Below are 18294 nucleotides of genomic sequence, written 5' to 3'. Positions count from 1 at the left end.
TGCTGATGAGAAGTGTTGAATGAATTATGTGTTTTGCTTTGCTTGTGTGTGCAGCTTTTGCTTTACCTGTTGAACTGTCTTTATCTCAACCCATGAGTTTTCTCACTTTTACCCTTCCGATTCTCTCCCCCAGCCCACCAGTGGGGAGTGAGCGAGCTGCTGTGTGGTGCTGTTTCCAGCCAGGGATAAACCACAACAAATTATGTTTCACTTCCATCCTAAACTTAACATGTTTATATGTTGCATATTTAAATGCTAGGTATAAACAAGTTGTCGTTACTGCTACTTAAGTGGTGTTTGCTAGTTCACCGAGTCTGGTCCCTAGCTGTCACAGACAGATCATTTGGTGTTCTCCATAAAATAGTTGCAAAGGAGGGAAGAAAATTCTTCCAAAGTAAAGAACAAGAGGCTTTACAGAGTCTGAAAATGAGAAATTTTGCAGTGTGCCATCCTTCATGTCCTGTGTTTGCTGCCATTCCTTTCCATGGAAGTCTGCAGTGCTTTTGTCTCCAAAAGAACTGTACCTCTGTATTTACAGCAGGAGTGTTCACTTAGAGGTCTTCTCTCTCGATTGCATTTTGAAAAAGTGTATGTTAACATTCTAGCCAAAGCACTTCCTGGCTTTCATCTACTATTTTTGAGGAAGAAAAGAGATATAAGGAAATGGAATGAGAACAGTGAAATAAGGATGATGAAAAGACAACATAGAGGAACAGATTAAGGGGGGGAACAAATATTTGCCTAAATAATTTCTTATTGTGCTGAAAATCCTTCTTGGTTCACAGTAATCTGAAATGGTCCCTGCTTCTCCCCAGGCTTCTGCTGCCAGCCTCCACTGTGTGGGTGCCAGTGGGGACACAGTGGGAGCAGTCGTGGCTGGAAAATGACCCCGTGGTGTTGGCAAAAGGGAAGGCAGGAGGCAGGAGGAGAGGGGGGTGCTTTAGCTGATGACAAAAAGTGAACTTCAAATGGATGTTACAACTTTGATAAAAGGCACTGTCGGATCAGGGTAAGTCATCACCAGCTTTTCCTCTGAGAGGTAGTTCCTTGGGAAAAATCCTTTGGAAACCTCAGAACTATATGGAACTTGGTGCCATACAGAGACCCACGTGGTTTCCAACTGCTGCCCAAGAAGGATGTCTCCTTTTGCCTCTGAGTCTCCCAGAGGTCCTGTTTCCTATCTGTCATGCCTGTGGAGACATCTTGGACATCCTTGAATAGCCCAGGTTTTCTAAAACACCACTAGGTGCCTATGTTTAGACCCCTGCATGCTTCTATACTGTCAACTCCATTACACATGAAGATGACATTTTGGGTGATTAAATTAACTTTTCCTAGTTTACTGAGTACAGAATAGTTCACCACCACCACCAGGTTGCATTTGCAATACATTACACCAATACCAGAATTAAAAATGATAGAGAAAGCCTTGCTCTTACAGAATAGCTGACAAATAGCAACAACAATTTCATGGCTTGCTAACTTAAGGAAGACACGTTCTTTGGCCAGCAAGTCTTTGATTTGCAGCATTCATCAGTCAATAGAACCAAGATGTCAAGCATTTTATAAAACCTGGTCTATTTTTATCTACTTCTACTACTCAGTGGCAGTTTTTGTTTTCTGTGCTGTGTGTTGCAAAGTTTCTCTTTAATTGTATTTGGATGTGACTGTGAGCTACAGAGTGGAATAAAATGCAGCTTGCTCTGTTATGTTTATTTGGGTAATAAAAAAGTTAAGATTATATTTTAATTAAATACGCAGTCATGTGATATAAAAGATGTCAGGAAAAAAAAAAGCTTAAAGGAACAAGCCTTCCAATGACTTTGTAAAGGTTTGCTGGGTTTTTAATTTTTAATACTTCCTGTCTATAAGATGAAGTAGAAACAAGATAAACAGATCTATCCCAGCCTGTACTTTGATCAGGAAAATACCAACCTGGCAGGTACAAGAAAAACAACCATCACCAATGATAATCTGTCCTAACCACTCCCATATAGGCAACTCATGCAGACGCTCCATTCTAAGGAGAGAAATGATCAAATATCAAGTCCCTCTAAAAAATCCTCAGGTATGTTTTCTTTCCTTGTGTAAGGATAAATAAAATAAAGAGAATAGCACCAAAAGAGAAGGATTTTGGATCCCCCAGCATCCTCTGGTAAGACGGGTTTTGTATGAGAAGGGTGTTGATTGTAAATGCAACTCAGTCATCTACCTGCTGAAGGCTATTCCTTTCCATATCAAGCATTTAAAAGTGAAAGAGCTGCCTACCTGAAGTGGCATGCACTCTGGGAAAGTTTAGAAGAGACTGACAGTTAGAGGCACTGAGCTTTCTCCTATCCACGAAAAGTCAGGAGGAATGGAAAGCTCACAGCAACCCTTAGGACTGGGTGTGTAATTAGCCCCATGCTCTGCAGAGTAGTTCAGGTTCAATATGAGAAATTTTTTACTTTTGGTTTTAACAGAAGAATTTGGTCCTTGGAAATTTAATCCTGGCCAATGAAACTCTCGGCCACTGTAGATACTGTCGTGGTTTAACTCCAGCTAGCAAAATACCACGAAGCCGCTCTCACGGAAAGAGTTAAAAAAAAAATCAAAACAAACTCCTGAAGAGTTTCTCTTCAGGAAAGAGTTAACTCTTTCCTGGCTGAATCCAGCACAGACACTCTGTCTTTGTAGCTCTCAGAGTGTAGGTCTTCAGTTCTGGGCTTTTTTCAATATATGAATTTTCCAACTGGATGATGGCTCATAAGACAGTGATAAATACTCCCAGTACTCAGTGAATATTCAAGGGATGAGGTGGCTGTGATGGCAGAGCAATGAAAAGTTTTATTTTGCACTAGGAGGGGAACTCCAAACCTTGCTCTGCAGACATGCAATGGCCATTCATAACCAGCCCACCCACTTTTTTTTGTTTGACTGTGTTCACACATAGTGTCTACTACTTGTAATTAAAAGTATTTTTTTCCAGTGTTAGCCTTGCTCTAGTTCTGCCACCTCTAAAAAATAGTCAGTTGGGATATTCCTGAAAGAGAGAAAACCCATTAAGCTTGAATCTTCAGTCAGGAAAATAAAATCCAAAGAAATTGCCTTTTCTTTTTTTTTTAGATGGGTTCTTCAAACAGACAAATCAAAGATGTGTTAATACTCCAGATTTTCTTACCATTTTCTAGTCAGTCCAGTGCTTACTTATTACAACTCTTACTAGTCTACTGAGACTTCTCTGTAATTAACTTCTGAAGCAATTCTTAAATGCCATGTTCTATTTACCTCCAGTCGTTATCAGATGTCATGTCCTGCGCATTAGCAGTAGTTTACACACATGGCTCATTTTTTTTTTTTAAATTATGCATAGCTATAATAAACTAAACTGTTACTTTTTAGTGGCCATCTCAACGAGGCAGTGTTTCAACACACATTCACTTCTTAGGAATGGGAAGCACACAGCATGAATGGAGAGACATTCAGCTTACTGGTTCCAACTCTAAATAAATAAGCCACACTTTCAGGTTTCTATTTTGGCAGTTCATGTAAATTGTATGAGTACTGCACTCCTGCAAACACCTGAATGCTAAAGATAACACCTTTGCTAGAGAAGCACAGCTTTTTCTCCATTGATCTCTCCATTGACTGAAAAAAGTCAGGGTGTTTTCCTCCACAGGATATCACTGAATACTTTTGGCTGACATTTCTGTAGTTGACAAGTTCACCTACCAGGGAACAGCTTTGCGGTGAGGGCCTGAGGTTGGGTTTGGAAGATCTAGGTTCACTTCCTTCCCTGGTTTGTGCTTTAACTTTCAGCTTTTGCAGCTGTTCACCTTGCTCAGAATATTTCACTGTCCAGCCAGGGAAAAGGAACATATTACCCAATGTCTTGATGCACTTTTGGTCAGACATCTCGCTGGGATGTGGCGTGAACGAGCAGGTCTGAACATATCAGCAGGTATGACCATAATGAATTGAGTGCTGACTGGATCATCCTGCAGCAAAGCTACATCCCCCATCAGATGTAAAGGTGGAGAAACGGAGCTTTTCCTCCTGAAAAACATCCCTTCCCTCCAGGGTGAGTGTCCCCTCGCTGGCTGGTGGGAAACAGCCCTAACACCTCTCTTTGCTGACTCTGGGAGTTAAAATGGCTGAAATGGAAATGAAATCTTGTTCTTGGTCAGGATGCTTCACTCAACCCAAATTTTTATGTCTTCTGTTATTACTACTAGAAATACTTTCAAGTGATTTACATTGGTGTGCTTGTTTTTGGGATATTTTGGGAGTAAGTAGTAGGGATACATAGCTGCTACCCAGAGGACAGTTTTATAATCATGACAGTACTGGTGTTCAGCTTCAGGGAACACAGGAGGTGGTATTACAGACCTTTTAAATATTTTTAAACTATCCTGGAATCTATATTTAACAGTAACATAAATATAACTCCCTAGTATGTCTCCAGATGATTCTTGCCTAGTTTAATGACAGTCATTGATATAGTTTAAGTCATTAGTATCTTTTACTAACATGTTTTCTACTTCAAAAACTTGGATTATTTTTTCAAATTTGGGCTATTTCAGATGTTGATATGCTGGTAAGACTTATCGCACATTTGGCATGGGACATGGAACCCTCCCTTGGTATGACAATATGAAGAACATTCTTCAGATCATTCACAAAGCCAATTTTGGTTATATCCAAACTGCAATACTTTGCAGACAGCTTTATGGCCTTGAAACTCTACCGTTTTGACAATCCTTTTCCTACTGGACTTCTGCTACAAAGATATATATGTGGAAGAATTTAAATACAAATCAGTATATCTAGATAAGAAAAACACTGGATACATGTTCAAATATGCAAAATACAAAATGTAAAGAAAATGTCACAATTTTTACTTACTTTCTTTGTTTTGTCCATTGCCTTCAGTATGGTTATGTTTAAGTCTTCCAAGACAGATAGAACATTTTCATACTCTCCTAAGTGCTGGGAAAAATATTCTAAAAGAAGAAGAAAACCCACTTCACCTGTTCATGATCTGAAAAATCACAATTTCATTAAATATCAATTTTATCAAGTCTGAATTCAGTTATGGTATTATTAACTAACTAAATATATAACATGAACAAGAGTTACAATGAAAAGCATGATTTTATTTTTAAGTTTTGTATTATCTCCCTCAAAATCATTCCTGGAGTACTTAAAATATCCAAATAAGTATTTCAAAACATTTCAATAAATGAGTTGTCAAATTGACAAAAAGTTATAATAGCAGTTTGTGAGCTGAAACATACCTGTTTTCAAAATATCTACATTTTCTTTCTAAACTGGATTTTCAGTTTAGTAGCCTACAGTTACTAGCAGGAAATGAAGTTTTCATGTGTATACACTAAATCCAATTACACTGATACAAAAATGAATAATTCTGGTAAAGCCCTTAGAGGAGATAAGATCAAGTGGGGGCTTTTGTGAGGTGGGTACAGTTGCAGGTGGTTGTTTTTCTCTGAGAAGAACAGAGACAATGAGTTGGCCAGATAAACTTCTAGTTCCAGGTACTGTGATTATATTTTTAACAAATACAATGCACACAAAATACTTTCAACAGAAATAATGGAAATAAGGTAAGTTGCAGGATGTCCTTGCATAGCTGCTCAAAACAAAGGGCATTTTAACAGAAGGAGTGGGTGTAAAATTGGGGCATAATTCAGAGGGATTAGAGCAAGAGGAGGAGGCGGCAGATCTGAGAAATCATGACCCAACTTCCCATTTGGTCAGCGTAATGAAAGACAATAGAGGGAAACACAGGAAGGAGAAAGTGTAAAAAAGAAAGAAATTGATGTTAAAGCTTGAGACTGTGTTAGACAATATCACCTGGAAGTGCATGAAAAAACAACAGCTAAATGCCAGCAGACAGGAAGATCAAGATAGGAGCTTTTTGAAACAATAAATAGCAATACTTCCAGGCTTTTAAGAGGTCAGCGTGAGCATCTCAGGGGAGTCACAAAAGCATAAGGTTTTGGGAGCTCTGTGACATAACCTGATATTACTGAGAGGTTGAATGAAATGACTTAGAATGAAAATGTACTGTGAATTAGTATCATGGAAATGAAGCTTCATTTCCCAGGAGAGCTAACTCAGAAAGAGCAGTAAAATCACTAGCTTAAACATATGTTGAATAAACTCAGTTTCAGATTCACAGATGAGAAACACCTTAGTAGCAACATATGAAAGACTGAAAAGGCAGCTGAAGCAGCCCATATTACAGCAAAAGAGACAGTAAATAGAGCCAGTGCTGGGCTGGGAATCCCCTCTGGCCAGCCTGAGGTGACTAGTGGGATCAGATGCTAAGCAAACCTCCTGTGAGCCTCCAGTGCAACAGCAGCAAACCACTTGTGGAAGGAGAATGCCTGTCTTCCTTGGCCAGTTTTATACACGGTTGGCCAGGTTCTCAACCAGCAGAAGTCTTCACGACCTAACTCACTTCAGCTGAGTCTCTTGTCATATATACATAAGGCACAGGCTGAGATGCCTCTCAGTGGGTTTTTGGCTATGGAGAGTTGCTATGTGGGTGAGTAGATGAGTTAACATTCAGCTTGGCAGTATTTTAACCTTTTATAGGTCTTAAACATTGTTGACTGTAGGAAAATTTATCAGGTTACCTTTTTATCCTCAGGAAGAGGCTGGTTTTGACAAATATATCTGTTTTTTATATTTTTGTGGGAGGACTTGAAGAAATTTTCTGTGAATTTGTTTTTTGCTGCAAGTCGTGCTCCTAAATCAGGTGCTGTAAGATCAGCTGGAGAGCAAACAGGGTGTTGTGGTTTTGGGGAAATGACTCACAGCCCAGAAGGAGGTAGAGAGATGTGTCCTAGGTCTTGAAGGAGGGGTTTTTGTAATGAAGGATGATAGAACTTGTCAAACTGCTGTTCTTACTGGCTCATTGGAGGAAGATTTTGTTACTTTCACTGTGGTACTAATATGACAATCACTTGCAAACTTGCCAAAGCACTTATACCTCTGATAGTGATGAGCTAATTAAAAGTGTCTCATGTGAAAGGGAAATAAGATAGATAACATATCTTTACATCAGAACAGGTCTTGAAGCTCAGAGAATGTGAAATACTAAGAAAAACATTTTCAAAGCAGTCTCTGCATGTAATGGATGACAAAGTCTGAAAAGATAAGTCATCTGCATTTTCCCAGGAGTTCTTTCATTGGAAATTATTTTCTGTTTGAGCTATGAAGATTAAACAGAAAAAAAAAAATCACATCACATGGTATGTTCATTTGCACAGGGCTGCTGCAGGTAGAGATTATGTTCTTGCCCAAAAAGAACTTACCACAGAGCTCTTCAGTGTCAAGATTGCTGCAAAGATAAGAGTACAGAAGGTTAGTGAGCTTAGTAATGTGGAGGTTTTTTTTGCTTGTTGGATTTGTAAACAGTAGGACTCAAAGAACAGCCTGACTGGGATATGAAGCCTCCCTGTCTGGGATGTAGCAGGAGATGCGAGTGCCTGTCCCTCGCTGGCCTTCCTCTGCTGCCTCAGAGGGGCTTGTCCTAAGCCAAAGGCTGTACGTCTGCTGCAGCCTTTCTGAAGATGGCTGCAGGTGCAGCCTCCCTTCCCCATCATGTTCCCACTGGCACCTTCCTACTCACCAACCCTCTTTGAAGTTACTCACCCAGTCTTGTGCATCATGGTGCAGAGTCACTGCTCCTTAGGCTTCACACATTTGGGCCCAGTGCTGGTAGAAATCCATCTAAACACCAGAAATTGTCTTTCCCTGCCTGTAATCCTCTTCTGTGGCTACTGTGCTGGACAGCATGTCTCAGACTGCTCAGCCCTCTGTGCTAAATGAGGGAAAACCCAGTACGTTTCTCCTGTTTGCAGTCCTCACTGGGCAGCAGTGCTCCATGGGACAGCCAGTACAGTAGGAGGATAAAACCAGACATAGCCCATGAGCACACATCATTTCCTAGACTTTTTGGCCGTACAAAACTTTTTCACCAGTACTAACTTCAGCAAAATTAGTGATGTGAAAAGTATAGCTGTATTGCCATATTCCTATGCCAATGTTATATAAATCCATAAATGTATGCAAGTATTCTATACTATTCAAACCTGTTCACTTCAAACAGATTTCATTTTTTTCCCTTAACCAATATTTTCTCTCTGAGCCTTTAATAATCAAAAGAAAAAACATTTGACCTACAGCTCAATTCTGAAAGTTAGTGTACCGACTTTCTTCCAAGGAGAGGAAGAAACTGATTATTAAAGAAACTAAAAGAAAGGGATAAAGCCAGGCTTGCTAGAGCTAAGCCTGGGAGCAGCATGCCAACATTTAAGGGACAGCGTGCTAGTGAGGTCCTTCAGTCTGCCACCTCAGTGGACGTAAGGGACAAGATCCATGTGGCAGCAAAGATGCAAGGGTTATTGATGCGTTAGAAACCATGGAAGCACCTGGGAATGGTGTCCTAGAAAGTGGGGCTTTTACTCCCCAAAAGGTGGCACGATCAGTAGGAACTGGCTGCCCAGGGAAGTGTTTAACTCACCACCCCTTGAGGTATTTAAAAGATGTAGCGTTGAGGGACATGGTTTAGTGGTGGACTTGGCAGTGATAGGTTAACGGTTGGACTTGATGTTCTTAAAGGTCTTTTCCAACCTAAACGATTCTATGGATATCCTTTTTGAATCTTGCTGAGGGGTGAATATTGAACGGCTGATTGCACTTAGGATTTTTTCACTTATCTTTTTAATGGGATTTTTTAATTGAGCTTTTAATAAAATGATGACACAGTATAACCTTAAAGTCACCTTCACCAATGCTAACTTCTGTACATCTGGTTTTATTTAATGAGGGAGAGAGCAGAAATTGCAGGATCCTGGGTTGTCACAAACTTCCATACTCGGGGCTATAAAACTTCTAAGCACTTTTAACTGATGATGTAAATGAGATTTTCCCACAACTTTATTAACTAAAGGTGACCTTATCTGCATCTGAACAGGCCAGGTTGGATGGCTGCAAATGAGTCTTGCCTTTGATGCTTCCAGTGACTGTGGTGGCAGGTATAATGAGATTCGTAGTCTGTAAGAATTGGTGCTGAAGCTGAGAAACTTAACACTTAGGCCAACAAACCATGTGATGGGAAAAAGTGTCTGCAACTCCTAAAGGCTGTTCACCACAGATCACTGTGGCATTACTGATCACAGTTCAGTGGTCGGTTTTGCAACATTCCAGACGCTCACTCCTGGAATGCAAACTGAAACTGTCAAAGGTGGAAAATTGCTGGAGTCAAAAAGCAGTGACAGAATATGATGGTGTTAAATGACAGGAGTTTGCTGTTATGATGCCTGCTCTTTGTTCATCGTCCCTGCGTTATCTGCCCTAATTTGGCTTTCTCTTTGTAAGACATTTCTGCATTTCTTAATGTAGAGCTTGATAACTATGTTTAAAACAGCCTTTCACATTTTTAGCCAGTCGAATTCATGCTCTTTTCATATTTAATGTTAAAATACATTCTGGTCTTTGTTCTTCTGCAGTATCCTCAGCAATATAGTAAGGGAGCAGCTCAGAGGCTTTCAGTGGTGCTGTCATCAGAACATCACTGTTGGTCCTACTGACAGAAGTGATGCAGCTGCAAATGGACCCCGAGTGAAAATGGAAAAGTATTTGGGTGCTGAGGTCATTTTCAGATAGAATTGGGCACCTAAATAGTGACAAAAATTATTGTCCAAAGTGATTAGTGCAGCAGCTTTCAGGAAGCCTGTGACAGAACACAGAAATGACATAAAGAGCATGGATTTCAGTCTAGCATACTCAGAGTATTTCCTTCTCTATAATAAATACTTTCTGAAGCTCCATTGTTCTTGGCATTCTGTTTGAAGGGGATGATGTTCTAGGCAGGAAAACTATGATTTTTGTTTCCGATTAGTTCATTCTCTTAGAAATAATAACATGCTGCTTCAAACACAGTTGTGAATGAACCTAGAAATTCTTTTTCTGTATCCAAACAATTCTGAGCTCCCTGCAGGATGCCATGAAAGCAATTAAAGAGGTTTGGAATATATTTAATAGCACGGGAGTTAGGTGCAAACCAGAGGGTCTGCTTCCACAACTCAGTACTCAGGTTTATAGTGGGCACCTGTTCATCATTTCAGTGGGTACATATGCCAAGGATGCTTCTGCTTAGACCTATAATCTGGCAATGCTGAACATGTTATTTGCAGTATTTGCTGGATGACTCACATCCAGGAGCCAGCACACCGCTCCTGATAAGCACCTGAAGCACAGGGTGCAGCCAAATGCATTCACATCATGTCATCATGATAATTTCTAAACTTCTGCTCTCAATTTGCTTTCTGACTACTAAATGCAGTCCTTTTACAAGTCTGACTTTGTGTCTAAAATACTCCCTATCTAATAGCGTGAGCTATTTCTAAAGAATTGTTACAAATATTCCACTGAGCAGTACTGATTGCTGCAAAGTTGATCATACTTGTTGCTCAGTGACAGAAGCATAAGCAAATTCATGTGAATGAACTGTGGCAAAAGCGCCTATTTGTGGTACCTCTGGAAGCAGCCCAAAATGTAAGAGTAAAAGAAATTCTTTATGGAGAGGGTGGTGAAGTGCTGAAACAGGTTGCCCATAGAAGCTGTGGATGCCCCATCCCTGGAAGTGTTCAAGGCCAGGCTGGATGAGGCTTTGAGCAACCTGGTCTAGTGGAAGGTGTCCCTGCCCATGGCAGGGGGGTTGGAACTAGATGATCTTGCAGGTCCCTTCCAACCCAAACCATTCTGTGATTATGATCTGTGATCATGTTCTCGGTCTGCTCTCCACAGTCACCTGTGGACTGGGGCCAACCAGGAGGAGGGAAGGTTAAAGCTATTCCACCCAGCTACTGGTATGAATCCACCAACCCACAGTCCCATCTACTGAGCTGACACATATGGTTCTCTGGGATGAAAAGCGCCTCTAGGCAAAGGTACCAGCAGAAGACCTGCATATATTCCCTGGACCACAAGAAGAGGCAGTGACATCTCTTTAGTACAGGATTTATATATAAAGTATGAACTCTGACATCTAAAGCAGTTATTTTATTGAAGAATCCAGTACTAAGTGACAGACTTTATGCCCTAGCTTAATTTAGGAAATTCATTGCCATGACTAGCATAGCTGGAGAAGAATAATACTTTCATTTTCAGCTCTCACTTAATTCTCAGATATGAGAAGGATTTATATCAGAGGCTGGAACCAACTCTTTTTTTGGGTCCCATTTGCACATGTCTTTGCTAAATTTGGTTTTAGGGAGGAAAGTTTGAGGCTGGTATCTCCTATTGTTAAGTAGAAGCATATAATTTGTGACTGAAAGGATTTAAGTATTACTTTGAATGTGAAAGGGTAACTGAATAGTCATCCATGGAAAATCTCAGCCAAAAAGCTGCAAGCTCTTTGCATCAGGAAAGTCTGCATGCCATCCCTCTTCAAGTCAGCAAAATAAGTGCTCCAACACTACAGAGGCTGTTGTGTAAAGGAGTCTCTTATATGTGCACTTCCATTTTCAGGATATTCTGTCTCACATCTGTATTGCAGTAGCAAAGACATTTTTGCTCAGGTGTGTTCAAGGTTTGTTATCAGTGGAGACAAAACTGCCTTTTGCCATCAGTAGGATGAGGCACTGGGACAAGCCCAAGCGTTGGCCTCTTGCCACCGAAAAGGGAGAGGAGGAAGAAGGGGCAAAAGAGGGATGGAGCTCCTGGGGCTGGACCGTGGAGGACACTGCTGCTTTTCAATCCCAGGGTCAGCTGGACTGCGCAAGCAGTGCGGTCACGGCTGTTCTAGCATCCCAAATTGTGTCTCACTGTATAACTGCCTAGTTTGCTCGTGCTTAGCTCCAGGCCAAGTGATAACTTCAGAACCCTCACTTACTGCTCTGTGTGTGGCAGAACTAGAGGAGAGAATAAAAGGGTTTTTTCCTGATTAACAACTGGTCTGGAAAAAAAACCTAGTCCTTTGCATTAGGCAACGATTCACAGGGATGCAAGAACACACAGCTGGCTAGCCACCTTAGTCATCCCAGCTCTAACAGTCTCTGTGTTGCTAAAGGACTGTTAATAATACCATTAAAAGTTGTGGTGCATGCTAAAATCTGTAGAGAATTGTACAAGGGCTGCAGAGCTATGATTTTTTAGCAGTCTGAATCATAGCCACCAAAATGAGGAGATGAGAGGCAACATCATGGTGGCTCTTTTGCCACAAGAAACAAATTTCACTTTTCACCCCATAGAAGATGATAATGTTTCAACTTCTGGTTTGGTCCCCAAGTGATTTCTTTTTTTTTTTAAGCTGAGATTAAATTATTTATTGTTACACAAAATGAAATGTTTATCTTTGTTTATTAAACTCCTTGGAAATGCACATGTTGATAGAGATCTCAAAACTGCTGTGATTCTCTGGGAAACCCAGGTTATGGAAGGGACTAGGCCCTCAGACTACACCTACAATTAAGCAGTGAGCTCACTGCTCAAAATGCAAAATCATCTTGTGCGTGTGTGTGTTAAAGCTCTCTCTGTCTTAATGTTTTTCTTAGTTTGACATTTCTTAATCTTTGCGGAGAGGGTGGTGAGGCAGTGGAACAGGTTGCCCAGAGAAGCTGTGGATGCCCCGTCCCTGGAAGGGTTCAAGGCCAGGCTGGATGAGGCTTTGAGCAACCTGGTCTAGTGGAAGGTGACCCTGCCCATGGCAGGGGGGGTGGAACTAGATGATCTTTAAGGGCTCTTCCAACCCCAACCCTTCTGTGATTCTATGCTAGGAAGCCAATATTATCTTCCAAAGAACTGAACTGAAATGAAACATTCGACATCAGCCCCATTTAGGTCAATGCAATTGAAACTATTCATCACCGTTTAATTTTCCCAGTGTGAGTGATTCTCATTTTTTCTGCAGAAAGATGAATTTCCCATTAAAAATAATCATTCATGTGGAAAATTTCCAAGCAACTCTATTTGCAGCTTGTCTGTCTGACCAGAGGATCCGTTAGCATCAGGACTATGTAAATTATTCTCAGTGAACTTGTTTTGTTCAGTCATGAAATGCTAACCTATATAATCAGCTCATTCTCACCAGTATCTTGCCTTTTTCTCTGTACTTCATTTCCAATCTGATTTCTGTAGAAATTGTAGCTATTGCCTTGAAAAGTCTGAGACTTAAAGGCAATAGCTGCAATTACGTCTCCTAAATAGTAGCAAACACACCTTTCTGATGTCAGTGCTGCACCACGTGCCTGAAATTTTCATTTAATCTAAAAGAACTGTTTTTTTTAAAAATGGTCGAAACCAAATGTATTTTTTTCCTCCTGCAATGTTTTACATTCAGTAATTCCTTTTTAGAAAAACCACTTTTCACTCACCGGCAGTTCACCTAATTAAAAAACCTGTCTCTATGTCACGCTGGTTTTAATAAACCTTTTTTCCTCATTGTACTTAGAAGTTAATTATTTTTTTCTGTGTACTTGTATTGAACCGTGATAAATCAGCAATAACATGAGATAATAGGTCTTCCAACTGAAACAAAAGAAAATGATCCAAGGCACAGATAATTACTATCCTTAGACTACTGTTAAACTACTGAGAATTGGTCATTATTAACTTTACAACCAGAGTCTCCAAGGAAGCACTGTGCTTCCATATAAGATGCATTTCATTTTAGTTGCAGTACCTAGTACCAGGTTGCAGGCTAATGCAGTCGGATGGGTTCCCACTGGTGCAAGGACAATGCTAACCCTCCTTTTGCTCTCAAATGGGAAATTGGCATCCTTCTGGAGTTCACTGTGATCTCAGCATTTCTCTTTGGACCCGGGGGAGGAACTAGGGCTCTGCTCATAAAGACCAAACCATTCTGTGGTTCTGTGATAAATGCCCAGCATAAGCTTGGTGCTGCAGGTGGTCAAGGCTCTCAGGTCCTTGCCAAAGTGATCGCTGGCTTCTGCATAGTTTATTTTCTTTAATGTGGGCCACTTAATGGGACCTTCCTGCCTTTGGGAGGTTGCCTGTACCTGAGGTCTGCCTCAATAGTTCTAGCACCCCTCCTACCTTGTAACGAAAGTCCTGGCTGAGGACTTCACCAACGAATAAAGTGAGAAAAACAAGTCTGATTCCCCACTGACTCAGGTAAGTCAGTAATCAGTGAAGCGTTTATCGCACAATCTCTCTGGCAGTGCTGCAGACTGAATTCCCTCGAGATCCTCTGCGTATCTCTCTGTTTGTAACTTCGCCAAATCCTCTCATTACCTGCTGACACCTTTTCCCTGAGGATGCTATTATGCAAAAACAATTTCCATAAAAGTTATGAGTGGGGGGAAGGGAAGGGAGAAGGATAAAAGGGAGGTTTACATTTGCAATGACTGCTAAAACCTAATCACTAAACCATTAACCATATCAAGGATTCGTGCTTTGCTGAAACATGGGCTCATCATAGTTGACATTAAAATTAGGCAGGGGCAGATTTACCAAGGAAATGAGCTGTAAAAGCATTCACCCCATAAGCCACAGATTTCAAACTTTTCCTGCATGCTTCTGACCACGTGTAAAAAGATCTGTGCTGCTGATGCTTTCAGTACAATTATTCAGGCAATAACACAGATAAACAAAACAGCTGTATTTTTACAGAACCACCTTCTCTGAAGCTGAACTGTGCTGCAATGCTGTGTTGCACGCAAGCTGTTTAGCATTCACAAGTCCAGGTAACGCATCCTTCTGGTGCCTTTGCATGGCTGGCGTTTGCCTCCAACATCCTCCCTGTTGCTGCCACCAGCCCTGCAGCACCTTGCTGAGCACTGCATGGCTTGGAGCGGAGCTTGGGTGGGGAGAGAGGAGCAAGAAACCACACTGGGCTTCTTTCGCCCTCACAGAACGCCTCCATAAAGGTCAGCTCAGCTTCACGTGGAGTGCACTGAGTTTTTTTGAGGGCTCAGGACCAGCACTGACAAACTCTCAACTGTGACATTACAGATGTATAACACATGTCATATATGTGTCAGATCGGGAGGCAAAGATAAGCTCTTCCTCTTGTTCCTTCTTTGCTCACAGCCATGTCCTCATGTTGGTCTAAATCATGGTGTTCTACCCACATGCTATGGGGATCTATCTTGGCCTCCTGACACCTTCAACAGAGTGTAAAATGTTGCCCAGATGCTTATATTGTGCTTAATTCTGGCCTATCTTCAAAAAACCTAAACCATTATGCATCTAGGCTGAATATGAACCCTAACTGCACTTGATTTCTTGCCTATACTTTATATTTGTTGTAAGGGTCTTAAAAGTCAAGGCAGTGCTTTGCAGCAGGTGCAAGTGCTAAGTGCTGCATGTGTGGGAATGAGAACCTGGAGACCTGGCTGGAACAGCCCAGAGCTAACCCCTGCTGCATCCACGCAAAGCCTTTTCTTACGTGGGCAGAGTAAGGGGGTCTGAGCAGGCACCTTCTATAACCTCTTCCTAATACAATTTAATGGCAAGTGATTGGATAGGTATTGCCCAAGGGTTTCATCAGATCCTAGAAAGCACAAATAAAAGTGACTTTCAGTGGAAGTCTAATGCCTAATTGGATTTTAACTTCAGTCTTAAGTAACCACAATACTGGAAACCGCATTTAAGGAAGAATAGTTAACTGCTACCCCCTTGAAGCAGTTGCCTTGTGCTCATTACATGTCAGGAACACTAGCTGTATGGCCTAATCAAAGTAGTCTACTGTCTCTTTATGTAGCTTTTGAAGCACAATATCTCTGAATAATCAGAAGTTCTTGTTTTACTTAAGAATATTAACATTAATTTAATATATGAATTAATTTTTGGTATTATTTCCCTGCCTTCATTAACAAACAGGGTCACCACACTGGCCCATCGGTCCAGTGTCCTCTTGTTTCTTCAGGGTCATAGGAGGCTTTTAAAAAAAACAATTTACATTAGGGCTTTGTGAACAGTTATGAGCTGGTCCGCCCATGGGGGGAATTTCTGTGTAACTCTGTATATCTAGTAGTTGGCCTATAAACTAGTTATTATATTAGCTTATGGTTCAGTGGACAGAAGACCCTTCCACAAATTTAATTGTTGACAATTTATCTTTTTGATTGCCAGTTCTTACAAATATTTATACATTTGTTTCTGGCTGTATCAAAAGGAAAAAGGAAGGGAAGTTAAAACAACCAAGTAATCAATTTGTATGGTGTGTCTTTACTGGTATGTATTTAATGTTTAAACTTTTATAAAAAGGTAAAGTAGATTTTATGAAATAGAGATAAAAAAATAGCCTGTCCACACATAAGTACATTGATAAATTGTAAAATATATGTTCAAATTATGTACTGAGGAAAGATCCTTAGCTAATGCAAATTTTCATAAAAGCAATCATCTGCTCTGGACAAATAACCTGTACTTCAGGGTCTAGACAAACTGTAAATATAAATTCATCCTGACATAATGAACTTCCATTCCACCTATCTTTTGGAAACTTGATGCTAATGTAACTAATTCCTACTCATCTTTTTTCCTGGTGAGTATGGTCACTGCAGTACCAATTAACTCTTCTTTTACTTTGTAAAAAGATAACACCTGTCGGCACTGAAGAGTGAGGTGTAGAGATCAGTCAGTTAGGCAGTCACAACCTTAATTACTGGTAAGTTAAACTCCCTGTTTTGCCCTGTTATCACACTGAAAATAGTAATTGCTCATTTTATCAGTGTTCCATAGCCTGTCTGCTTTGTAACACGTATGTTACTGTAGCTTGCCTTGGTCATTTTAAAAGTTAATAATCTTATAAACCTCTCTTCAACAAGACTGACATTAGGACCCGCATAACAGGGGGTTTTAATACCTGGTTAATTTAGTTCCCTTAAAAGTATTAAACCAGCTTAAGTCTTTTATGCTTTTAAAGTCTTTAAAAAAGATTGATGCATCAGAGCTGAGAAAGGAATTCAGATTTCCTGATCTTGTGGCCCATGGATATCACCCCACGGCCACCTTTCCTCTTTTATCTTCAGGCTTTGAAGTTCAAAGACTCATGCACGCAGACTGGCAGGTTTGGAACGCTGGCAAAGCTGAAAGATTTAATGCAGGTGGAAACCACCCAAACTCTGCTCTTCTGACAAGCTGGGTATGAAATCCTTAGATACTCCATGAAATGATCTAGCGGATCATGACATGCTTCCCTAGCCATCTGTCCTAGGCATTTACCATGATCGCTGCATAAGCTCAGTGCTTATGAAATATTTCTGGGGTAGGAAACTACAGTCTGCATTTTGTAAACAGTGAGGTGAAGCAGAGAGAAGATAAAATGATCTGTCCAGAGTTTGACAGTGTCTGTATTTTAACTGGATAAGAAAGACAAAATAATTTGTGCAAATCTCCTGCTAGATACACAACTGAGTGGAATTTCTCACCCTACCCTACTAAAAACCAGCTATAAACTACTTGGGAATTTTAGGCACAAACCATTATTTTCACTTCAATCCCTTGGGTAATTTGCAAGTAAAAACACCACAAAATAGGTGGTTTGGGGATTGTTTGATATGTACATAATTCTCCTAATGCTTGCATTACAAAACTTCCTAAGGTTCAATGAACATTTTGCTGCTTTTCTTAGCCAGCTGGTTAATTTGAGACTTTTTACATAATCTGCCCTCTCCAGCAAATGCCAGTGAGTAAGTTTTTGCCTCCTTATTATATCTGCTTCATGTGATTCTTTTGCTGGAAACCTATACTAACAAGGTGTTTACATTACAAAGTCTAAGTTACCTCTCCTTGCTATATCCATCTGATATTTGGCATGCTCCACCTTGATGCTTGCCTGATGACAGCGTTCTCAGAAGCTTTCAAATGTGCGAAAGGTAAGCATTCAAAGTGTATTTGCCTCTGTTAAAGATCCTAAAATCATATCACAGTTTGGGTTTGAAGCAACCTTTAAAGGTCATCTAGCCCAACCCTCCTGCAATGAGCAGAGACATCTTCAACTAGATCCGGTTGCTCAGAGCCCTGTCCAACCTGACCTTGAATGTTCAGGGATGGGGCATCTACCCCCTCTCTGGGCAACCTGTGCCACTGCCTCAGCACCCTCTCTGTGAAGAATTTCTTCCTGATATCTAGTCAAAATCTATCCTCTTTCAGTTTAAAGTCATTGCCCCTTGTCCTATCACTAAAGGCCCTTGTAAAAAGTTGTCCCCCCCAGTTTTCTTGCAGTCCCTTCAGGCACTGGAAGGTGCTATAAGGTCTCCCCGGAGCCTTCTCTTCTCCAGGCTGAACAAGCCCAACTCTCTCAGCCTGTCC

At 40.7% G+C, this 18294-nt stretch overlaps 1 protein-coding gene across 1 annotated transcript in view; it reads right to left on the bottom strand.

Annotated features, from left to right (window-relative positions):
* NECAB1 (N-terminal EF-hand calcium binding protein 1) overlaps window positions 1–18294 on the bottom strand; it is a gene marked incomplete at both ends in the record, with an annotated part of 32783 nt that overhangs the window by 12074 nt on the left and 2415 nt on the right. Inside the window, 2 exons of the mRNA XM_010151900.1 lie at window positions 4885–4982; window positions 7323–7348. Coding sequence (XP_010150202.1) covers window positions 4885–4982; window positions 7323–7348 — 124 coding nt within the window. The remainder of the gene's footprint in view (window positions 1–4884; window positions 4983–7322; window positions 7349–18294) is intronic.

This window comes from Eurypyga helias, unplaced genomic scaffold, assembly GCF_000690775.1.
Source record: "Eurypyga helias isolate BGI_N326 unplaced genomic scaffold, ASM69077v1 scaffold14335, whole genome shotgun sequence".
Taxonomy (NCBI): domain Eukaryota; kingdom Metazoa; phylum Chordata; class Aves; order Eurypygiformes; family Eurypygidae; genus Eurypyga; species Eurypyga helias.
This window is presented reverse-complemented; position numbering and strand designations above follow the sequence as displayed.